At 43.4% G+C, this 24,037-nt stretch overlaps 3 protein-coding genes across 6 annotated transcripts; 2 read left to right on the forward strand and 1 right to left on the reverse strand.

The window, feature by feature from the left end:
- The first annotated feature begins 825 nt into the window (after positions 1–825).
- Positions 826–3,940, forward strand: trim69 (tripartite motif containing 69). Its single transcript, XM_028417237.1, has 6 exons — positions 826–1,561; positions 1,721–1,816; positions 1,894–2,127; positions 2,745–2,767; positions 2,854–2,969; positions 3,055–3,940. Exons 1-6 carry the CDS (start codon positions 926–928, stop codon positions 3,597–3,599), a joined length of 1,650 nt encoding a protein of 549 aa, XP_028273038.1. The 5' UTR covers positions 826–925; the 3' UTR covers positions 3,600–3,940.
- Positions 3,941–4,642: 702 nt separating this feature from the next.
- On the reverse strand, positions 4,643–12,805 carry LOC114443293 (bone morphogenetic protein 1-like). 2 transcript variants are annotated; one of them, XM_028417204.1, is made up of 20 exons: positions 12,530–12,805; positions 10,584–10,682; positions 10,344–10,487; positions 10,113–10,230; positions 9,844–10,022; positions 9,661–9,766; positions 8,826–8,950; positions 8,554–8,669; positions 8,358–8,460; positions 8,165–8,281; positions 7,880–8,025; positions 7,592–7,787; positions 7,380–7,505; positions 6,814–6,974; positions 6,559–6,739; positions 6,361–6,486; positions 6,073–6,200; positions 5,777–5,990; positions 5,339–5,589; positions 4,643–5,261 (listed from the first exon to the last, which is right to left on the reverse strand). In XM_028417204.1, exons 1-20 carry the CDS (start codon positions 12,660–12,662, stop codon positions 5,127–5,129), a joined length of 2,904 nt encoding a protein of 967 aa, XP_028273005.1. In that variant the 5' UTR covers positions 12,663–12,805; the 3' UTR covers positions 4,643–5,126. The 2 variants fall into 2 exon arrangements, with proteins under 2 accessions (XP_028273005.1, XP_028273004.1); XM_028417203.1 differs by having other exon boundaries at positions 4,644–5,261; positions 6,814–6,977.
- A 1,473-nt stretch (positions 12,806–14,278) lies between these two features.
- antxr1b (ANTXR cell adhesion molecule 1b) lies at positions 14,279–23,410 on the forward strand. 3 transcript variants are annotated; one of them, XM_028417230.1, is made up of 18 exons: positions 14,279–14,762; positions 16,325–16,396; positions 16,487–16,558; positions 16,650–16,731; positions 16,845–16,878; positions 17,091–17,170; positions 17,249–17,317; positions 17,400–17,480; positions 17,558–17,618; positions 17,724–17,822; positions 18,894–18,963; positions 19,047–19,125; positions 19,453–19,548; positions 19,760–19,801; positions 19,912–20,004; positions 21,221–21,385; positions 21,809–21,889; positions 22,418–23,410. In XM_028417230.1, the coding sequence occupies exons 1-18, from the start codon at positions 14,476–14,478 to the stop codon at positions 22,796–22,798; spliced, it is 1,944 nt and encodes a 647-aa protein (XP_028273031.1). In that variant the 5' UTR covers positions 14,279–14,475; the 3' UTR covers positions 22,799–23,410. The 3 variants fall into 3 exon arrangements, with proteins under 3 accessions (XP_028273031.1, XP_028273033.1, XP_028273032.1); XM_028417231.1 differs by lacking the exon at positions 14,279–14,762 and adding an exon at positions 14,771–14,879; XM_028417232.1 differs by lacking the exons at positions 21,221–21,385; positions 21,809–21,889; positions 22,418–23,410 and adding an exon at positions 20,092–21,202.
- The last annotated feature ends 627 nt before the right edge of the window (positions 23,411–24,037 follow it).

Genomic DNA, 24,037 nt, shown 5'->3' on the forward strand with positions numbered 1-24,037 from the left:
GGACCTGAAGGTTTCACAACAAATCAGACAAACTTGTCCAGACACACGAAGTTTAAACTGTTGACTTGCTCCTTAATGTGTCAGGCTTTTCTTTTCTTACTATTGACCATCTGAGCTAAAATCCTTCCACAAACAAGAGAAAATGATGACGTATCATGCTAACTCTTTCAGATAAATAAAATCCAACTGTAGTTTTACTCCCCTGACCTGTGATCATGTTCCAGGAGGGAGTCTGATGTAACCTCCTGTAATATTCAGTCTGTACATATGATACTGCCATGCTATTACAAAACATCAGTATCAATACTCTACATGCTGAAATAAGGTCTGGACAGATGTCTCTTGAGACCTTGAGGGGACATATGCCATCTGATGTAATGACTACACTGAGAGTGTAAATTATGGCTCTTATATTTATATTTGTCTACTTTGGAGCTTTCTTCCTGTCACACATCTTAATGATCCTGTTTACTCTACAGCCATTATGATTATGGGAAAGAATATTGCCATAAAAAGGACCAGGAAATCTGTTGGCTGATGCTACTCTCAGCTTTTTATGTTTAAACACCTTCAGGAAAACACTCACACGGTCACAAAAAGTGGATTTACATTTTTCTGTAGCTGCTCTACAGCAGATTGAGTTAAGTTTAGTGTTACAAACACAGCAAGAAAAGAATATCCATGGTCCGCCTTCGGTTTCCTGACTGTGTGACGTCAGTCTGAAGGGAAAAGGGGGGCCAGTGAGATCCCCCACTATCTGATGTGGGTGTAAGAGGCTGAGGCTGCTTCTAGGCCAACCCCTTCACTTCACTTTACAGTCAACAGGAAGACTGGAGGCCAAAGATAGCAGCCACTCTGCAGGAGAGGAAGGACACAGAGGTCCAGCAGCACAGTCTGAACAAAGGAAGACACAGAAGGCAAAGGAATGAGCAAGAATCAGAAAGAAGTGAAGAAAATCCAGTCAGTTTATCTGCAGAACTTGGAAAAACTGAACCAGGGGATAAAGCCAGACAAAAAAAGTTGGAAGCCTAAAGAAGGAGACTTTGCTGTGCAAACAGCAATGGAAAAGCTGCGACAGCCTCCCATAGCTGGACAAGTCACCAAAAGCTCAGCTCACAGAATAAGCAGAGACCTGACCTGCTCCATCTGCTTGGATCTCTTCAAGCAGCCGGTGTCTTTACCCTGTGATCACACCTTCTGCCTGGGTTGCATTGAGGGCTACTGGGCAGGACCACGGGGCCCTGTGCAGGGAGGCACAGGCTCCTGCCCTCAGTGCAGAAAAGTGTACCCCGGACAGAGCTACAGGCCCAATCGCATTGTTGCCAACATAGTAGAGAGTTATTGTCAAGGTCTGGAGGAGACCGGACCAGGAGCGTGCTTGGCAGACAGCGGGCCGACAGAGAGGACTCCTGCACCAGTCCCACGCTGCAACAGGCACAGGGAAGAGCTGAAGATGTACTGTGAAGAGGACCAGGAGCTGGTGTGTCTGGTGTGCGGTCTGTCCCAGGAGCACAGAAATCATACCATGATGTGTGTGCAGGAGGCTGAACACAAGTACAGGGTGAGTGAAGCCGAGTCTGTTTACACTACAAGGAATGAGCAGCATGTTAAGATTCGTTTATCTGGTAATGAGGATGTCATCCAATGTTTACACAAGTGATAAAAGTAGTCATTGTATTTGAAGTGGGTCAGTAGTGATGTTATGTCTTCATCCTGACAGGCGTCTCTAAACAGCTCAATGGACTCGTTAAAAGCGGAGCTCAACACGGCCCTGCAGTGTGACAGGGAGGCTGAGGAGGAGGTTAAAAAACTTAAGGTGAGAAGCAAAGTGTCACCCTTTCCTCGCTGTGCATGATTGTTGCTCCTTTTGACCACCATCTCCCACCCACCCAGGAACACACAGCTGATCTAAAGCAGCGCATTGAGGCCCAATTCAGCGACCTGCACCAGTTCCTGTACCAGGAGGAGAAGCTGCTGCAGGTAAAGCTGAAGACGGAGGAGCGGAGAGAGCTGATCCGTCTGGATGAGCACAAGGCCCTGCTGTGTGTGGAGATATCCCGTCTGCAGCGGGCTGTCCACGAGATAGAGGACAAGCTGAAAGAGCAGAACCCCTTCACTCTGCTCAGGGTAGGTTCAGTTCATAACTACATCTGGAAGTTATTATCAACATGATGAGTCAGCTGTGGGGATGATTAAGCTGAAAGATGCTGAGCTGTTGATTTCCAACTTTTTTGTTTTCATCTTTGAAACCAGGAGGAGTAAAAAAAGCAAAATTCAGGGTGATTGTTTTTTCACTCTGTCATGCATTTCTGTGCCAACAAACACACTCCAGCATCAGCATTCAAGATGTAACCAGCTGGCTTTCCTGTAAAGTCTGCACACCGTCCGTAGAGGCCAAAAAATACGTTGGTATACATGTACTAGAAGATTTACGTGCCCCGCTAATACCAACAATGTTACTAATTTTCCTCTAACAAAAGAGTATTCCTCCAAGTGAGCTCAGACAGGATGTAGGCCAGTGATCTCACCCACTGATCCAGAGGATAAGGAGTTTAGTTCAGGCACAGGGCCATACACAGACCTTGGGTTTTGGGACTTTCCCCGGGCCACAGGGCAATCCCACAGGGTGGGATAGCGTGAGCTCAGACATTGATGTAATATGGAAAGAGCTTTCTTTTCTTTCAGATATAACAAAACTAATTACCGGTCTCTTTTCCTGTGTTTATCCATGTGTCTCGTTGCAGAGCATCAAAGCGCTGCTCCAGAGGTGAGTGTGGGAAAAGAGTCTCTATCACTGAAAGGCTTTGTTCCGTTTGCCTGTTTTTCACTGTTAGACTTTGCTTTTGTTGGCAGGCCTTTGCTGAAGTTTGAGAAACCTGTGTTTACATCACCCAGTCTGTGTGAGGGCCGGTTTGCAGGACCCCTGCAGTACAGAGTGTGGAAATCCATGAAGGGAAGCATCTATCCAGGTATATCATGTGACACTCTGAACCACTGAACTGCACCAGAATGATCTTTTATCTAACAAGGCTCACACATTCCCTTTTCTCTTAGTTCCAGCAGCCATTACATTTAATTCCAGCACAGCTAACCCTTGGCTCAGCCTGACCTCCTCCCTCACCTGCGTTCGCTACCAGACCTTTAATCACACTGTGCAGGACAACCCCTACAGGTTCAACGCTGCCCTGTCACTGCTTGGAAGCCAGGGTTTCACCCATGGGCGACACTACTGGGAGATTGAAGTCTACAGCAGCACGGTCTGGACAGTGGGGGTGGCCAGGGAGTCAGTGCCCAGAAAGGGAGTCATCAAGGCCCTGCCAGCCAACGGCTTCTGGACTCTCTCCCTCTCTTACGGCATTCAGTACATGGCTGGCACATCCCCTCCAACTGTCCTGTCTCTGGAGGAACCGCTGGCCAGGATTGGCGTGTACCTGGACTACAAGAGGGGCCTGGTGTCCTTTTACAATGCAGAGTGCATGACACACCTCTACACCTTCAGGGAGACCTTCACCGAGACACTGTACCCTTACTTCAACTTAGGTTTCCTGGATAAAGTGCATGAAAATGAGCCTCTCAAAGTTTTCTTACCAAAGATTTAACAACTGCAAAAGAGGAGGAACAAAGGGTGTTAACAAGCATGAAATAAACAGATATGAATGGAAATCATTTACTCTTTCTATTGAAGCAGGTTTGGGTTTTGTAATGTACATTAAATATTAACCATTTCAGTAACTTTTCTTATATTGAATATGTAGACTGGATCTACTGCCACACATTTCAGTTCAAAGAAGCTGTGCTTCTGTGACGAATGTGAAACTGTTTGGTTACATGACCGAAGTTATTGTATTAATGTAAGGCACTGTAAAGTTTATGTTTTACATTTCAATAATCATCCTTTTTGCTTGATCACTAATACAATAAAACATCTTTTTAAAAACCAGATCTCTCATGTCATACTTCTCGTGGTGTGCAGGCAATGTAGAGAAAAATGCTTTCTGATCATCATATTCTAGAGTTCAGCAGGCCAGCTGGTTAATCCACCCTCTCCTGATGTAAACATACGTTTGTTTACTTCACAGTGCATCTTTAATATCTGGCCAAAAAGGTTTTAAGCAGCTCAAGACCACGCCCAGCACTGTGCATCTGTACCATGAACACATCCAAGAGTAAACAACATTTTCTGCTGCATTAAGCAGTACATTAAACTAAAAAATATGTGTTTTCTACAAAAATAACTCAACCCAGTGACCCACTGATAATATGTGGGACATTACATCTGCAGCAATGCTGCCCCCAGCCTGTATTTACTTTCTCCTTTGTCATGTAAGATTTGTAACCTGCCACCTTTGGAAACTAGCCTCAGGTTATCTTCGTCTCTGCCCTCCGTCATGGAGCTGTAGGTGGATCGGAGGGCAGCCAATACACAACATAGTGGCTGGTGTGGATGGGATGAAGAATCCACTTTGCCAGGCTTCAAGCTATGCACATGTTTTTAGGTGTGAAATGGTCACACAATACAAGGAACACCTTCAATGTCCTTGCCCTACCTCCACTCCTATCAGCTATTATCCTGTCTTTATTCAACAAATACAGCTAAGTCTAAAGTGAAGATACACCTAAAGTTTAGCATAGAAATAATTCTGACTGGACTACAACTCAAACTTAAGTGATGAAGAGAATACAAAACACTAAAATTGAATTCAGGCACAATCAGTTTTTGTTGTCCATAATTATTTTGTGCATATGTCATGTGATATCATACATCAAACTGCATTACATTCAGTAGCCAGTAAAAAGTGATACAGTGGATTAAAAACAAGGCAAACTACTATATCACAATATATACATTTTATATCCTGTGCTATGATCAGCTCATTATAAGCAGTGAGACTGGATTCAAAATGATTCAAACTAGTCCTTAGCCACTTACACAGCTATATAATGAGGGAGAGTGAAGATGTAATTTCTCTGCATGCCTTCACTCTGTCAGTGTAAAATATGTGTGTTGGTTTTGTGGTATCAGCCCATGCATTCACTCCTCGCCTGCGTGGAGACGGGTGTGACTGACCAAATGTGAGGGGTGAAGCCTCCATTTAGGTTTTTTTTGGGGGGGGAGGTGTAGCAAGTCACTTGCTTGCGTGTAACGTGTCCTGGAACTTTGTGCTCGTGTAGCGTACATGAAAACCTTTTTTATTGATGCTGTCATCCGAGTGAAATTTTAAAACGACGGCGTCTCCAGCTGAGTAGACCTCCTCTGGAGCCTGAGGGAGAGAGACAGATGCATTTGTGGACAATATTTTGGTTTAAGCTGTGTTTAATGCAGTAGACTCAGCCCTACCCCCGATCCGCAATATCGTCCCAGCCTCGGAGACTTGGTGTCAGGGCCGTCATACAGCTCCACGTAGTCATAGCCACAGTCTGCCTCCTCCTCAATCTCAAACACTTGGAAGATGATCTCCACTCCATAACCTTTCTCAGAAGTGACCACCCACAGACAGTCAGAGCCTCCAGGGTAGTTGTTGTCTCCAAACTGGGCATGAGAATAGAGATCTTTTGTCTTGACCTCGGCTTTAAGGCTTCCACCGCATTCTGGAAATTCACAACCACAAAATTAGAGGGTCAAAAAGAGGAACTCATAAAAGTGAGGGAGGAATGTAGCTTTATAAGCACAACAGTAAACAAACCCTTTCTTGCATTGGAAAGTCACATTTTTGGTCCTATACTTTACTTCCAGGTTTTTTAGGAGTAGAACTTTGTGGTTACTTTGATTGGTTACCTGCTCTGTATGAAGCTTCAAACCCTCTCTTCTGCACTGAGTTGTCTGAGAAAAAACGCAGGAACATTTTGTTGCCACTGGAGATGACTGGCGAAGGCTTTTTGGTGCCACAAAACCGTCCCAGACCTGGGGCACGTACATCTCTCCCATCATAGATCTCCAAATGGTCATAAGCACACTCCAGATGAGCCTCCATATCAACCTCATTAAAAACCTGCAGGTCATTTAAAGCCAACTTTAAAGAGATGTGCATGCTGTGAAAAAAAACGACACCGTATCGCAGTGTCATGACGTACAAGTTTGATCCGATGTCCTGGTGTGGTGGACAGAATCCAGGTGCAGGCCTTCTTGCTGGGATATTTGTCAGGCCAGTTGGGGCTACTGATTGTGCCGGACACACTGTTTACAACATGATCACATCCCGCTGTGGGGAAAAACACAACCGGACATAAATAATGAAAGCTGCATCACTACAGGATCACATCATTTCCCCTTCTGAACTTTCAAGCATCCCACAGGGCATTCTTTGTCCTGTGTAGTAGTTAGTAAACAGACTGTTTACTCAAACAATACACCTACTGTACCTTCCTTGCAGTCATGCTTGTTATCATGCAGCATGAAGCCACTGCGGCACTGACAGCTGTAGCTTCCAAACGTGTTCACACACTCATGTTGGCAGCCTCCATTACCTTTGGAGCACTCGTCTATATCTGGTGACATATTTAAGAGTTTTAATTGAGGGTTCTTTGCACATGTGTAGTTTCTTCATCAGTACATCGTACCAGAGAAGAAGTGAGCCTTGAAGCCCCTCTTGGAGACAGTGTTGTCTGACTTGAACTCAATCCTCATGTTGTTCTCTTGGGAGGTGATGACCTCGGGTTTCTCTGCTCCACAGAACTTCCCATGCAGCTTTGAGTCTAAGCTTAACCCACTGCGCACCTCCACATAATCATATTTACACACCTGATGAGAAACACACAGGAATTACATATGTGCAGAAATAGCGTGATTTTAGGCATGCCTCACTCAAAACTTACATCATTTCCTTCAGTTTCGAAAACATCAAACACCAGGGTGATTCGATATTGAATTGGCGCTACAAACTGCCACACACAGTTCTTGTTGGGGGGGTATTCTTTAGGCCAGCCAGGGGTGGTGATGGAGCCATTCAGCTTGGTGATGAATCCACCACAGGCAGCTGCTGGTTGGAGAAAACGCTGATTTCAGAGGTAAAAGTGAGAGAAAACACGCCTGTATAACACAATCAGCTGTGCATGAATTACACAAGGATTGCCTTAAATATTTCCTGAATTTTAAAATAATGGATTGATTGTACACACTACAAATGTACTATTGCTGAATCCAGTTGGTGCTGCTCTCTTTCTCTTTGAGAAGCTGTAACAGAGCACTGACCTCTAGTGGTAAAAGAAGAAAATAAATTACACATCACATTCCAACCAGGAAAAAGAGATCTACTGTATTCCTCTTTTCATCCATCTAACTGATTTTGAGCAAAAGAGTATCAGACTAGCTGAAGAAGCTTTTAGTGTAGCCCCCTGATGTTGGTAGGAAGTAAATTTGAGGAGTAAGGCTCTACACTCACTCTCACAGCTCCGTTTGTCAGCTGCCAGCTCATATCCTGGGTCACAGGCACATCTGTAGCTACCCAATGTGTTCAGACAGCGCTGCTCACACTGACCGTTGTCTGGTCTGGAGCACTCATCCATTTCTAACAAAACAGGGTAAATAAATAAATGATTTACTGGGTTTTCTGTGCCAGCCAATCCTAAAAATCCTGAACTACTTTTTTCTGACCTTTGAAAAAGTTGGCTGCAAAGCCGGCTTTGTTGACTGAGCCATCAGATACAAACTTTAACCAAAGCTGGTTGGAGGTGCTTTTGATGTCATCGGGTTTGTCATAGCCACAGAAACGGCCGAGCAGCGGGCTGCTTTCTGAAACGCCATCTCTCACTTCTACATAGTCGTAGGCACAGCTGTCATGCCTCTCAATCTGTAGACATAGCAAGGACGAGGATGTTTGCTAACAGACATTACACCAGATGGTCAGTCTGATGAATCTTCCATTATTATTCAGTATTTTACCTCAAATGACTGAAAAGAGAGCCCCACGTCGAAACCCTCTGCTACTGTGATTTTCCACACACACACTTTGTGTGACTGGTAGTCATCAGGATAATTGGGTGACTGGATCTGGCCGCTGTCCCGTTTCACCTCTCCCCCACAGATGGCTGCACAGGAGGCGAGAAATTATTTAACTCACAGACCTGTTCCCCCATCTTTCTCTCTGCAGCTGTCCTTTATACATGAAAGCTATAATGAGAAGAAATGCATGCAAGTTAGTGTTTCAGCATGTTGTCTCTGTTGTACCTTCATAAACAGCTGAAAAGCCTTTTCCCACCCAGCTGCTACTGCTTCTGAACTCAATCCACAGGCGACTGTCAGTGGAGATAATTGGATCTGGAAGTGCGTTGCCACAAAAACGGCCTGCCAAAGTGTATTACACAATGATGGCTTCACCTGTAACCACTTCACAGGGTTAGTACTGAGCAACACAACAGACCTTTGAGAGGGGCTTTTCGCCAGAAGCCGTCTCGGACTTCCACGTGGTCGTACCAGCATAGGTGACTCCTGAAGAGGTCCATGGATGTAAAATTCAGAACAACCTACAGCAGAGAAGTCACACATGTGCCATTATGAGACATAAGTCAATGAATACTGGATAAATCTGGCTTTATGGCATTATTGCTTCTGCTCACCTTCTCTCCAGGAGTGACAGAAATCCTCCAGACACAGTGAGCATATGCAGAGTACCTGTTGGGAAAACCAGGGGAAGAGAAGTTTCCAGAACTCTCCTGTAGGCTGTCCCCACACCCTGTCACAACCACACACCATGACATACAGAGATACACCAGAAGTCACAGATAAGTTTCAGAATGCAGAACATTTTGAACATTTCCTGTTTGATATTATGCAAACGTGGTGCAATTCCATTACATGGGTATTTGTGTAATCTACCAATGTGTCTTACTTGCACATTTGTAGAGTTTGCGGGCTTGTGCAATGTCTCCTTTGCTCAGCCTGGTCCTCTGACCGATCGATGGCCTGGCTCCATTGACATCATATCGGGGCAAAATGGTGTCTAAGAAGATGCCTCTGTTTCAGACAAATGTGACCACCTTATTCACAGAGGATATTAAATGGAACAATGACAGCACAAAGAACCCAATAAGAGAGGAAACAGAGACAACTCTGACTCTACAAAGTTCAAAGAAAAAGGCCTGTGATCTGCCTCCTGTTCAACACCTTGATACTTTATTGATTCTGATAATCTCTCGCTGGGTTTAGAGCTCCTACTCTTGCACAGTTCCCATGGTGATGCACCCATGAATGACAGGCATGTGCAAACAGAATGCTCTGAATGGGGCCTTTCGCCGGTGCCAGCCGGCTCAGTGGAGCCCGCTCCTGAATGCCAGAGAAAAAGGCCACTCCAGCCCAAATTGTTCAACAAAGCCTACACTGCCAGGCCTTTATTTAGCTTGGCTTGCCTCCATGACCCAGACCTACAAAGCGGTTCTGGAGGTAAAATACCAAAGCACAGAGAAAAGCAATAGGGCAACAACATGCACGAGACAGAAATAAAAGGAAAAGCTAGTGTGAAGCCATTTCACACTAAAGGACAATAAAGACCAAATCCCCTGATGTTTACTCTGAAGCATGGGCAACAGTGCTGAACAAAGCAAAATAAAGCATTACACATTTAAGAATGGAGGTTACAGTAGCCTTCATTTCATTGTGACCAGAGCTGAAAACAAAGTTTTTTTAAAAAAGCACATTTGGGAAAAGTCAAAAAATCCCTTGCCAACCTGGAAAATGTATTCCTCGCATAATGCATGATGCTGCCAAAGTCGTACACCTCTCCCAGTGAGTCGACCTCGCCTGGTTCCATCTTCAGGAAGTTATACTCCTGCCCTTTGGATACAGAGACTGTCAATGGGCTACATGCAAACATCTGGAGCCTTAGGGGAGCACAGATGCAGTGACAGTACCTTGTTGGATGTTGTCTCTGATGATGCTTACATGCTCATCACGGTCGGGACGCGTGTGCTCATGCCAGAAGCCGACGACATGGCCGAGTTCATGGACCACGATGCCAAATTTATCACAGTTCTTTCCTATGGAGATGGCCTGAGGGCCGCCGCCTCTCCTGCCCACATAGGAGCAACAGCTGTGGGGCAGAAACACCATGAAGAACACGTTTGTAGTGACTGATTAATGCATACATGTTGCCGAAATGGTTAATGTGCTTCTAACTCACCCACAAGGTCTGTAGGTGAAAACAATGTAGCTTTCTTCAGTCGTCCTCTCAATGAACGTGACACAAGTGTGTTTCTCCCAGTGACGCATCGCCTGGCGGAAAATGGCTCGCTGACTGCCTGAAAGGAAACTCTCAATTAGAGTTTGACAGTTATAGGACATCCATGCTGCAAAAAGCTGTACAGTACATCATAGTAGACAATAAGACTTACTGGCATCCTGCTGAACTCACCAGTGAAGTTCCCACTGATCACATATGGGATGATGCCATCCGGCCACACTCGTTCAGGTCTGGAGGTGGCTGCTCTCCGCTGACGATGGAGGCTGCCTGCAGCTCTCCTGCTGCTGATGCTTTCATTGGAAGCCGAACTGTTAACTGTCAAGTGTAGGCGCAGGGGAATTTACACAGATTATCATTCCTTTTAAGACTAAGACTCAGTTGTAATTTTTTGAACATTTCCTGCTTTGACACCTGTGTTTGTGTGGTTGTGCTGCACAGCATCACTGCGGCGGGCCTCGTGAAATAACCGAAGGTCATCTTCATCCAGAGCGATGTCTCCCAGAAAGGCAGCTGTGCAGACAAACAGCAGATACATGAATATGAAAACAAAAATGTCTGCCACACACAAACACAAAAAGGACAAAAGCTCACATAATCTGAAGGAAAGAAACACAAAATCCTGGATCAAGCGCTTCTTGTATACAGTGAATACAGAGGCAGGTTTCACAGTCTGCATATGTCCGTCCTGAAAAGAGACCTGACCAGGACTCCATGTGTCCGTCCGACCAGCAAACACACCTCATGAATACATGACAAACATCAGAGCACAGACTAAAGATTGATTGAAATGAGATGCACTGACTGATTTTGGATCACATGTATTTTCTTTCCAATCGGTCTCATCACCAAGACCCTCACCAACAATCACTGCTTTCCTTTTTCTTTCAGAGCTCGACAGAAAATAAAGGATAAATGTGGTGAAAGAAGCTCTTAAGTTTAGCGTCTGAATATTGCAGCAAACCGAGCAGCTTAGAATTGTTAGAAAAACACATGATAATTGTGTGCAACAGTGTTGCTGTTGGGTTTCTGACTCTAGCAGACTGTGTTGAAGTGAGGTGGAAAACACGACTTCAACACAGTCTGCTAGAGTCAGAAACCCAACAGCAACACTGAACACAACTTCTGTATTTGTAAGAGTCAGTCCTTAAGAAACAACAAAGCTAGGCTTCAAATCATCCTTCTCAAACCTTGTGTGAACTCACACACACACTAGATCCATGTTTTCCTCTTCTAGGAGATTACTGGAGTCCCCCCCTTCAAACACCTCATTTAGCTGTGTGATGTAACAGCAATTGAAAACACAAATGAAAGGACGTAGCGGGCCCTGCGTCGGCCTTTGAAGTAAATTCACTCATGCAAAGGGTGACTACAAATGACTGTCAACCCTGCAGTGTGTGCACCCCATGCCCTGAAGCGAGAGGGATTTCACCAGCGTCCAGCTGAGGACTGTGCTGGCACGGCCTCGCTGACCTCTAGTCTCCAGGCAACTGCGTCAGAGCGGGAGAGAGGTGCGCTTTCGAAAGCTGCAGAAGTCACCAATGAAAAACCAACGGAACTGTTTGTCATGTTAGATGACGGAAAAGGTGTATTTATTTTAACAAAGTCCATCAATGAGACAGCTCTTCATGTTAAATAAAGAGCTGGGATGTGGAAACATGACACACTTCACTATAACCCAGAGGTTCTTGTAATTTACTGTAATACATCCCCATTAAGAAGCAATTCTATCTGATATTTTTACTTTCAAAGGTTTATATACACACAAGACCTGCTTTCAATGCCATTAAAGGCAAAAAACATTTTAAAATCACCTAATAAGTATGTTTACTGTGTCTGTCTATGTGCAGGCTACATTTTTCTGATAATTACCTATGATGGAGTAGATTTATTGTCCCAGTACTCTTCAAACAGAGAAGTTATGAAGAAAAAGGAGGTGAAGATGTGCAGCAGGCGGTCAGTGGATTAAAACTGGGTCTGCTCATCATTTGTTTTTGTCTTTTATTTAAACTGCCCAATAATTTAACGTCAAATTGTGCTTCTATTTTTTTTTATAGATCTTTGCTTTTCCAATTGATGCTCATTTGAGGCTGTAAATGTCCCTGTAATGGAGTGTTTAGTGTGGTGTGTTATACTATTTCTACTTTATCTTTACAGCCTAGAAGCCTGCTGTGTTGTTAACGCTCAGTTCACCACACCTATGCCTCATTGACTGATGTTACTTTTGCTTGAAAACATCTGCCTGCATTCACGCCGTCACTCCTGACACACTACATTTAACTTTTAAAGGTTCTGACTCACAGGCTCTCAATGGCTCTATGCTCCACACACTAACAGTAAAAGCATAAAATGCACAGTACCAGCTTTGCAGGGATCCTTGTAGTCGATTGCATCCCCGAGGTCCCCCACTGTGGTGTCCACTAGCTCCCAGTCAGCCGCCAGGGAAACGCACAAACCGCACAGCAGGAGCAAAAACGCAGGAGCGACTTCCATCACTGACGGATCAAATATCTTAAGAGGAGGTGAAGCCGGTGACTGCAGGGGGGAAAAAGCGCTAAAGGAAGTTCCTCGACAGCGGCGGCGTGATTTTATAAACACAACGCTGTTTTCTCACGTCTCCATGCTGCTGCAGTGATTCACTGACATACAGGACGGAGAGCAGAGCGCACACAGTGCGCAGCACCACCACATTCCTCTGAGCATCCGAAGCCCAGAGATGCGCTTCACCTGCAGTCAGATGGCTCCTACACCTATGTGCATCTATGGAGTAAGGGGGATTATATTTAGATGATCATGGAGCATCGTTTCTGTTTATTGATCAGCCTACATTTATACCTCTCCTTAACTTAAATAATACACTAGCTGGACTCATGTGCTTCAGAAACAGCAGCAGATTCTGGCCCACTCCACTCACACACGTAATATGTGGAAAATACTGACTCATCATTTAGTGCTTTAGCTGACAATAAATCAACAGAACTCCCATACAACAACAGTTTCAGAGGGAAATGGACAGACTCATGGAGTACCAGGAATAAACCATCCTCAGCCACCGTCACCATGCTGCACCTGAAGTGCTCAGCCTAAAGAAGTCAACATGTTTTCTCAGGTATTGTGTGGGGGTCCGACCTCTTGGGCCAAACCATTGACACCCAGTGTGGGTTCAGTGTCAAACAAATGGCAGTCACTGTCCATGTGAAAGGTTTTTTAAACAAATCATCAGACTCCTGCCGTCAAATGTGATCAGGGAGGGACACACATTTGACTTGGACAGAGCCATGCTAGCAGCCCCGCTACTTCACCACAAGCTATGCTAACCAGCTGACAGCTATAGCTGGAAACACGATTTTCTAAACCGCTTAATTCTTCTATCTTTAAACAGCATGAAGCCAGCAAGCTCACCTTTGCACTTGTTTCTTCACATGGATGCTGACTGAGGACGTGAAGCTGCAGGGACAGCAGGCAGGAAGACAGGGCTAATTAGTCATAAACTACAGGTGTGGACATGTAGAAAGAAGTGCACTGAGGACACCTAGTGGACAGGTGAGAAATATATATTTTTTTAAATTTTATTTAAATATATAATATATTTAAATATAATAAAATAATTTATTTATGTATCTAAACAAGATATTTTTTTAGATATTTATCTAGAACAAGAATGCTTAGAAAGGCAGTTTGCTTGTTTGCAATGATTATTATGAAATAATTAATACAACACCACAATAATGATACATTTGAATGTTAGCTTAGCATAAACGGTGGAAACAGGGCAAAGGGCAACTGAGGCTCTTTTAATACAATTATGCAAATTAGCACCTTAATTTTTAAATTACCACACTATAGCTTTTGTATTAAATCTGTGAGCAAACATAGTGACATTATTTCCATAAAAAGATTATATTTTCCAAACCGCTTAGTTAAAAGTTCTCGGTTAAATGCAGGCTTACTGAACAGCAGCCTAGTGTTCACTACAGTGGTCTGCACGGTGCATGTGATTACCACTATGTGGCACTGATGGGTAAGGTGTAGAATAAAGGAAACCTCCAACAGAACTGAAACAGAAACATTAAACAAAGAAAAGAACGAGTGAGAACAAATGTCTTCAATCATTCATAGGAAGGAGTCAAATCATCCACCAGCCCGGCACATGTGTGTTTTGTTTCACTGTGCAAACTCTGTGGCACTGATGGTGCTAAAATGATTGAGTGTGGACAGAGAGGGAGCTGAAGCCTCACACTCCTCCTCTGCCAGCACACATCTGCTGCTGAGGAGATGGGACACTGATCCAGAGAAAAAGCACTTCATGCCTTGGAGATCAGTCTGCACAGCATGGCAGACAATATCAGTGCACTGTGAGGGAGAAGTCACAAGGAAAACTCCAGCTAGAGAATATTTATGTTTACCCAAGGCTGACCGTTGTTTTAAATTCGGGGTGATGTCCCAGTGCTGGTGCAGGCAGGTCCTGCTCGGTCTGGAACTGGGCTTACTGGTGGCAGTGCTGGTGGCCGGCAGCGCAGCACAGCTCTATGAGAGGAGGGAAGCGGGGTCGTCCTGCTACGGAGGATTCGACCTCTACTTTGTTTTGGACAAGTGAGTGCTTCCACTTTTGTATTTAGTCACAGAAGAGCCCGTTTAGTGTTGGATACGTGAGTCATCTGGGTTTTCTGAGACACAGGTGCATGATTCAAGCTGTTCTCTAAGGAATTAGTGAGTATAATTTTTAAAGAAACAGCTTGAAACTGTACACGTCAGTGTCTCATAAAAAAGGGCAAGTTTTGTGTTTATAGAGAAACATTTGTAAGTGGCCTGGACTCTGCAGTAAGTGAGCAAAAAGCAGCTGCCACATGTGTAATGTTTGTTTTGAAATGTCAAGTATGAGCCTCATTTAGACATCAGATGCTGATTCTTTGCTTATTTAGTCTGATTGTGTTGATCTCTAATGTATTTATCAGGAACAAAGTAAACTGGCTGTAACCAGCAATTATTTCCATCATCCATTAAATTTCAGGATTAGATAATGAGTAGTTCGGCATAAAATGTCAGAAAACAGTAAGAATAGTACCTTTGGGAAGAGAAAATACTTTCAAGTGTGTTATTATCTTCAAAACATTCGATGTTTAGTTGCATTAGACAGAGTGGGCATCCAATAATTACAAGTTATCAAACTGAATAATATCTTTGTGTCAGTCTAATAGTTCCAGCTCTATTTCCAATGCACAGTATTTTACTTTAACAAACATAGGAGCACAATTAAATGCACTAGAATGCCCTGCAGGCAAACACGGGGGTTAAATTACACTGTCCATTAAACTGTCAAACATACATGAAGCTCCTGGACTGGTCAAGTCCCATCACTGTGTTGACATACTTTTTAAAAATACTGTCAGCGTTTTTTTTGTGTAAATCTTCGGTAAACAGTTGTGAGCTGTCACAAAGTGTGACATCTTTATCGTTAATGTGTTTATGCATTCATTCCGATGATAAAGTAAACTGCTGGATTCCTGTTGTCCAACTGCGGCCACACTTCATTTGACAGGAGCAGCCCACATCCAATCCCATGCAACTCCAGCTCTCTGTGCTCAGGGTCTGCAGAACCCTTTCTCCATTAGAGCCAGATGTTCCAAAGATCCCAAGTTTTTTGGCTCCTCTCTGCAGTGGGACTCACATCACAGGATAAATGAAAACATAAGTGAGGAGGAGAAGAGAAGGCAGTGTGAAACGAGGCAGTAAGACATTCTGCATATTTGTTTGACAGCAATTTTTGATCTCCATTTTGTTAGTGGAGTTGCTTCATGGGTCCAGAGTTGAAAAATATTGGCCATGGCTGAATCATGTGGCTCATCAGGCGGCGAAAGCCACAAAAATAATGGAAAAAATGAGTTAAGTAGGCTTACTGAGGAGGTGAGCCAAAAAAAAGTCATACAACATGTGCAACATAGAAAGATAAACCAACAACAACTGACAATGTTTTAACATAATATTAGATCTGTAGCTATTAATTGATGCCCCCTGCTTTCAGGTGACCCTAAAAAGGGACGGACCTGGCAAAAAGTCTAAGAAAGCCAAACCTTGAAGGGATATTCCACCTGAGTCTTGTTTTTAATTTTAAGTGATTTAAACTCAGATATAACCTGTTGAAACTCTCTCCTCAGGTCTGGCAGTGTGCAACATTACTGGAATGAGATTTATTACTTTGTTGATCATCTGGCTCACAAGTTCATCAGGTACTCGCCACACAAAGAGAGTTTGTGTCCAAAGAGAAAACCTGTGTGTTTGTAAAGCACGACTCTTATCCACTCTCTGCTTCTTTCCAGCCCTCAGCTGCGGATGTCTTTTATTGTGTTTTCAACAGAAGGCAGGATTCTCATGGCACTAACAGAAGACAGGTGGCACACACTCAGACATGAGCGCTGATTCACTGATGAATCTTTTGTTTCATTCCTTTGTGATTAACTTTTGTTTTGCCCAATAAACCAGAGAGCAGATTCGGGCTGGACTGGAGGAGCTGCGCATGGTGCAGCCGGGCGGGGACACCTTCATGCACAAAGGATTTCAAAGAGTAAGTCATCTGTTAAAGTCAATGGAAAACTGACCCTACCCAACAGAATGGCATCTTTAAACCAGGCCTATTTAAATTTATAGCCACTGACGCCTTAACCTCTTCTCTCTCAGGCCAGTGAGCAAATCTACTACGGGACTGGAGATGGTGAGTGGAACATTTTCCTTTTTAACACCTAATCATGGTGGAGTCATTAAAAGTCATACAGTGGTAGAATAATCACACACAGAAACCCAGCTGCACCCTCCATCACAGTTATATTCAGATGATTGATTTTGAAAAATAAATGAATTCCATAAAGTCAAAAAACATTGTGGTTTCATAGATTTAACATCATTTTGTGTCATCATGTTTTTTAGGTTTCAGGACGGCCAGCGTCATCATCGCCCTGACGGATGGTGACCTGAGAGAAAACCAGTTTGACCTGGCTCAGAGAGAGGTGACACCAAGACCATGATGTGTCCTGGCAGCAGAGCCTTACACACATTTTATACCATTATTTGTTCTTTTCAATCAGGCCGGCAGGGCGCGACAGTTGGGTGCTACTGTGTATTGTGTAGGAGTCAAAGACTTTAATGAAACCCAGGTACATCCCTCAGATAAGCCGACCTATTAAAATAATCACTCATCTAAGCCATCGATCATCATGTGGCCTCGTTTCTTGACAGCTTTCAACGATAGCTGACAGTAAGGACCATGTCTTCCCTGTGAACGATGGATTCCAAGCTCTGCAAGGGGTCATTGACTCGGTATGGAAGACACAAACTCCTTCAAAGCATAATTTAATGCATTAAACCTTTATGTGAGATTTTAATTTCCCTGTCAGATCCTGAAGAGGTCATGCATCGAGATCTTGGCTGTGGAGCCCTCCAGCATCTGTGAGGGAGGTAAAGGAACATCGTTATATTTAATTATTCACTTTACATTTCAGCAGTTTTTTTCAGGAATGTATTGAACATTAATTAACAAAGGACAATTGGATCCACCTTCAGAATCCTTCCAGGTGGTCGTCAAGGGGAACGGTTTCCTTCATGCCCGAGACGTACAGAAAGTTCTCTGCAGCTTTCGCATCAACGACACAGTTACTCTGAGTAAGTACTTGACTTCGGTGCCACTTTATGCTCTTCCAGACACACATGGAGAAAGAAAGACAAAAAAACCCTGACAGCTAGCTTCTAAGTTAGTCATTAAACGTTTTCAAAGCCATATTTTCCTCAGACCAAAAACTGAGAAAACACAAGTGCATGCTGGACTTCTGTTTGTTCGGTTAGTAGACACATGGCTTTAATTTAATGTTAATTTCGAGCCCCTTTCACACTGGAGAAAAAAATTACCCACTAACATCTGGCTTTTGTCAGCAACCATAAAGGTACGATCAACATTTAGACCCAAATAACTCATATAAATAAATATGAAGCTATATTCAACTTCTAGTTAGCTTAGCTTAGCATACAGACTAGAAACATGCTCTGTTTTGGTGGAGAATAAAAAAATAAAAATCACAGAGGGGGGAGGAATCTGTGAAAGTCCTCTTTATTGTTTTATGTCAGAGCTAAACTATTAGATTAGACAGCAGGTTGTCTATAAGCCAGTGTTTGTCCATAGAAACATGTAAATGAGTTGAGTAAATGATCATCTGTCCTGCACATTACATTGTAAACAGAAGATAATAGCTCTCAGCAGCAATTTGCATCATTGTGCAGAGTTTATTTTGGCCCTGTGAACAGGGATGGGTGGGGAACAGCAGCTCTTTGTGGGCTACAGTGATTTAAATCCTCACCCTCCTCAAAAACCATCAGCGCCATCTCCCTCTGCTCAGAATCAGCTGGTATAATGCTCAGCGCTTCTCAGATGTCTGACTGGGAATGTGGATCTCATCAGGGACGAGCACTGTCTTTGCACACACTAGACACTCACTCAGCCAGGGTAAATAAACCACAACCCTCCCTTCATTCGCTTCATTTTCCATAAGGAGAGGAAGTGCAGGAATTTAAGAACAAAAAAAAATATTTTAAGGGTTGAATCTGAAGTTTCAGGGCTGGTAGAGAAAAATGGAGAAAAACCTTTCCCTTTGTTTGCATCACTACTTTGTGCTTCATCACAGACTCATCTTCACATTTATCTTGCGTTGCCTTCAATCCGCATTCTTTCATTGTCTGCAGTGAAAAGACCCTTAGTGGTGAAAGACACCTACCTTCTGTGCCCAGCTCCTGTTCTGGAAAAAGAGGGGACGTACGTCATTATCTTCATTTTTCATTTCAGCTAACTTTTTTTTTTAGCAGATATACACTTTTATTTACTCACTGTGTCCCCAGGTCTGCCACTCTCCACGTCAGCATGAATAACGGCCTCAGCTTCATATCAAGCTCAGTCACAATCACTGCAGTATCCTGTGTGAGTAGCTACAGTCAGACCCATGAGTGGACACATATCTATAAGTAGTAGTATAAGTATCTACAGCTTGTCAATGATATATTACTTGTTGCTGGCTACAGATTTGCTGCATCAGAGAATCTTGTCATCAGCTGCTCCTCTTGTTCTTGTATGAATCACATGTTCAGGTTCCTGCAGCTGCAGCGCTCAACACTCTGCCACAGTGGGCTGCTTTTCATTAGCAGCCTTGACACGACATGATGTTATAAAACCTAAAACTAAGCCGCATGGCTCTCTGAGTTTCACATCTCCATAGTGTTGACATATTGTTTCTATGTTTTCTTGTAGTCTGATGGAACCTTTGTGGCCATAGCTCTGCTCATCCTGCTGCTCCTGCTGACGATCGCTCTGCTGTGGTGGTTCTGGCCTCTTTGCTGCACTGTGGTATGAAAACATTAAATCTCAAAGATGATGCTAGTACTCTTTCTATTTATACAACTTGAATAAAAGAAGATTGTGATAAAGAACTGAGATGGAAAACAAGAATGCATCCTACAGGAGCAAAAAGGACAGGACAGAGCAGGTTTTGAAGATGAATGTTGTAATAGAAACATTTTATATTAAGACACAATAAATCTGTGTTTTATGCTTGTAGGTCATTCATGAGCCACCTCCTCCAGTGATAGAAGACTTCTCTGTGAGTGGTTTAATGTCACTTATCCCTCACTTTTATCTGTTTAATATTTGTTGTAAGTCAAAGATGGACTCTAAGCAGACACAGTGTTAATCTGTTTGTGCTTTCTTTAGGATGATGAGGAAGGTTATCCAAAGAAGAGGTGGCCCACAGTCGATGCGTCCTATTACGGAGGCCGTGGAGTTGGTGGCATCAAAAGGATGGAGGTACGGATGCTGTTTTCAGTTTTAAATAGAAAATGTGACTCCAAGTTAATTCAAACTTTAGTTTCGCTCCTCTTCACTGGATCACAGATGGAATATGTGGCGAGCTCAGGCGCTCAGCCGGTTCAAAGTAAACGCTGAAAGATCAAACAGCGGTACAGCAGGAAAACAAAGGGAAACAGGAAGTGGCTCATTCCTTAAAAGAGATGAGTATGCAAGTCCACGCTGGATATGGACTGGAATAGACTGAGTCACTCTGTTGATGTGACTCTTTCACAGAGTCAGCTAAGATGAGGCCATTTGGACCGTAAGCTGCAAAGGCAGCAGACATACAGGGTAAAAACAGAATGGTTTGAGTTTGCATGATTTTTATTATGACGGTGAGTGAAGCCAGAAAAACAAGAATCACCTGAGTGATGAGAGAAGCTCAGTTCACTGATCAGTGCTACATGATACCTGGGAGCAGTCTGAAGGAGGTGAGCAATACTGAGAGGCCCTCAGAGGGACCAGCTCTGTGGCTGGTCCTGGAGGAGACCGAGTTCATCCTGTCTGTGTCACGTCCTTCACAGAGTCTGAGGACTCTTTGCTGTGAAATTGCCTTGAAGCTGCACTGCTTCCAAACACAGCTATGGAAAATATGCAAAGCGTCACTTATGCGCTTTTTACTGCCAAGTTAAAGCCTTCATGGTTTGTCCGTGGCAGCTGCAAGGGAGGGAGTTTTACTAATGAACTTTCAAGGTTGCGTTGACAATATTGGTTTCAGTCCTGATGAGCTGGATCCCTCTTGACATTGTAGCTTTGTCAGGGACTCTCTGAGGATCAAGGTAAATGTGCCTGAAAAAATACAATTCAGTGGGACTAACAAATAAAGGTTCTGTGTCGATTTGAGGTTTAGGAGAAATCCCAAATATGAAACTGGTGCCATAAATTGAGACAATTTAAGAGGCGAAGAAGCCAACTTTTTTTTTCTTGTGGATTTTAGTGGACTGTGTTTAATTAAAACCATGTGGACACGCTACAAACATCTCAATGTGAAAGGAAAGAGAAATGGTTTAAAATAGAATGCAGCACACAAGAGAGGCATTATTAACATAAGGAGAATGATGTATTACAGTACAAAAAATATGAAAAGAAAAGACCACGACTTTAAATAAAATGTGTATGATCACGTATGGAATGGAAACCCTGGCCCAGTTTTAAAGAACTTCTGTTTTCTCAGGTTCGTTGGGGAGATAAAGGCTCGACCGAAGAAGGAGCCAAACTGGAAAAAGCTAAAAACGCTCGAGTGGTGATGCCCGAGCAGGAGTTTGATCTTCCTTCACCACGGCCGTACTACAACACGCACAAATCTGTGCGTCCTCAGAAGTGGTACTCACCCATCAAGGTGCTCCACTTATTCATTCATTCTTTCATGGTGTGACCAATAGTCCCATAAAAAAGATAAGAAAATATGATGTAACATTCTCGTCTTTCCTCCATAAGCCAGAAAATGTTTCATTTTCAGCGTTTCTGGGAATGATCTGTTACCAGGAAATGGTTAATAAAATGTGTTTCCTTACCATATTAGTCAGCTGGATGGATGGTAATAAGAACCAGACATGGACTGAGCTAACCCCAGAATGTGGAATCTATTGAGCGTGTGTTATTGTAACAAAATACATTCTTTGTTTATCTGTCTCTTTATCTTATGCACTGAATGCAAAGCATGAGGGCTGTTTTGTCTCAATAGGGGCCAACAGTTTGTGCATATTAAGAGAGGTTGTTGCATAACATTCATATTATTTTTTGGTCCCATTGTTTTTTGCAGGGAAAGCTGGATGCTCTGTGTGTATTTCTAAGAAAAGGCTACGACAGGGTGTCTGTGATGCGTCCTTATCCAGGAGACAAGGTGAGACATGGGAGGTGAAGGTGTAAGATGTTGGCTTCCTCTGTTGGATAAAGAAACAGCCTTTTATTGTGTGTAAATTAATCATAACCTGTGGAATAAGAACCATTGGCAACCAACTGAAAGAAAGTGAGCTTAATTTTTGACTGAATGACAAAGTTATTGAATTTTTAAGACAAGCTGCATCCAATCATAACAACAGGGACTTCAAAGAAATTCTCAAGTGGCAAAGCTAGTAGAGAAAGGTACAAACAACTGTAGTATTGTCTGGAGGAATGCTCTTGTCTGCAGAAGTCATTAGGGGTAGACGCTGCCTGCCTCCTTCAGCTTCGAGCGTCAGCTCGGCTGCACTGGCAGGAATGCTGTTTTCTTCCATGGTACTCACTAAAAGAGGAATTTCCTCTTTCCATCTGCTAAGAGCTGTGCCCTTTCAAGCCAGCCACTCTCTGTGCCCCAGGACTGTTTGTCTATGTCTTACTACATGTAGTTTTCTTTAACTGCATAGTTAATTTTACTAACTTCTGATTTCAGGGCAGGTGCATAAACTTCACTCGCAGCAGATCCTACCCTGCTCCACGCTACCCCATCTACAACCATCCCTCCACACCCGTCTACACTCTGCCCCACAGCTACCAGCGCCGTCCATCAGAGGGCAGCCAGCACTTCCAGTTGCCTCCGTCACCGACTTCAACTCTCCCACCTTTGCCGTCCACTCCTCCTCCATCCTCCACCACCAGCTCTCCCATGTACACACCGCCTCCTAACAGAGCCCTGCCCCCGGCCAACACATGCCACGCCTCAGTGCCCCCGTCTCCGACGGGCTCTCTGCCGCCTCCACCTCAAGGCCCGCCTCCCTGTAGAGCACCTCCGCCATCTCGCCCACCTCCACGCCCAAATCAGGAGAACCACTGATGATTAAGAAGCACAGACTTGCAGAGCTGGAAATGTGCTGACAATAGAAAGATCTAGTAAGACTTTTTCACCGTGTCTGTGTCTAATCATGTCCAAACAGAATCACTTAAGTCTTTCTTTGATGACTGTAACACAATGAAAAACAAAAATCATGAGTTTAAACAGCAGAGTGGCAACATGTCATGTGTTTTATACATGCAAGGCTGTTTGGAAGATGCAGGCTGGGAAAATGTATATATTGTAAATAAAGGACCAACACATGTACACACATTGTATCTGATGGACGATGACAGTTTTAATGTTAAGAATACATTTTGCCTCTAGATGTTATCAGGCTTGCTGGTTTCATGTGCTTATGCTAGTCTGTCCTAGCTTCACACTCAATGTACAGGCTGCTGATCTAACGTTTGGCACATTTACACTAAAAGTTATTAACATTTCGATTTGATACTTGATCTTTATCATGAAGCACAGAAGCCACATGCATGGCAGTGTATCATCGGCTGTCAAGAGTTCATAAAACTGACACATTTCACACCCTGCGGCTGATTCAGCAACCAGATTGACAGACTGACAGACTGATTACAGATCAGATTTGTTCCTACCAATATGATGTGCAATAAATCTGTTTTAAAAAAAAGACGCCTTTTCCTTCTTTCATCTGCCACAATTTAAAACTTAAAGGATCTATGGTTTAACACCACTGAGGAAAACCTGAAGTAAGATGAAGCCATATGGGTTTAAGTAATCTGAAGGGTCTGAACTGAAACAAGCACATAAACATAAAATGCAAGAAAGTTATTGCATTGTAAATAGAGAGAAATCTTCTCAGTCCAGGACTTTTATTGGTGCATAAATTTAAGTCTGTCAGTGGAGAAACTAGTGAAAAGCTTTGAGACATTTGCAGGGATTATCCAAGCAAAAGAAAAAAAACAACCTGTCTTTCAGACAGAGATCAAATAAGGTCTTGATGACTTCATGTCTGTGACAAGAGAAGATGGGCTTTAGCTGAAGGGGTTAAACCTGGCCAAAGTGCCCACTTTCTCTATACTGTGGTAACGGGATATTCCCACAGGAATCCTGGACCTTTCGGCTCTTCTTTACTTGATCTGCTGGCATTTCAGGAGTGATAATGTTCCCAGTTAGACAATTAATGAAATGAAGATATGTGCAGTGATTAGTTTCCAGCTTGGTTAAGAAGTGTTTGTATCTCTAATAAAACAAAGGAAAGGAGGAAAA

The sequence above is a fragment of the Parambassis ranga genome, chromosome 12, assembly GCF_900634625.1.
Source record: "Parambassis ranga chromosome 12, fParRan2.1, whole genome shotgun sequence".
Classification (NCBI taxonomy): Eukaryota; Metazoa; Chordata; class Actinopteri; family Ambassidae; genus Parambassis; species Parambassis ranga.

Coding starts and splice junctions, on each gene's coding strand:
- LOC114443293 (XM_028417203.1), bottom strand. CDS start 12,662: ATGGAAGTCGCTCCTGCGTTTTTGCTCCTGCTGTGCGGTTTGTGCGTT. Junction 6,201..6,360: donor CAAGCATGACTGCAAGGAAG/GTACAGTAGGTG, acceptor TTTTCCCCACAG/CGGGATGTGATCATGTTGTA. Junction 5,590..5,776: donor TGAAGCTTCATACAGAGCAG/GTAACCAATCAA, acceptor GTGAATTTCCAG/AATGCGGTGGAAGCCTTAAA.
- antxr1b (XM_028417230.1), top strand. CDS start 14,476: ATGCCTTGGAGATCAGTCTGCACAGCATGGCAGACAATATCAGTGCAC. Junction 17,481..17,557: donor TGCAAGGGGTCATTGACTCG/GTATGGAAGACA, acceptor TTTCCCTGTCAG/ATCCTGAAGAGGTCATGCAT. Junction 20,005..21,220: donor GTGGCATCAAAAGGATGGAG/GTACGGATGCTG, acceptor CTGTTTTCTCAG/GTTCGTTGGGGAGATAAAGG.
- trim69 (XM_028417237.1), top strand. CDS start 926: ATGAGCAAGAATCAGAAAGAAGTGAAGAAAATCCAGTCAGTTTATCTG. Junction 1,817..1,893: donor AGGAGGTTAAAAAACTTAAG/GTGAGAAGCAAA, acceptor CCACCCACCCAG/GAACACACAGCTGATCTAAA. Junction 2,768..2,853: donor ATCAAAGCGCTGCTCCAGAG/GTGAGTGTGGGA, acceptor TTTTGTTGGCAG/GCCTTTGCTGAAGTTTGAGA.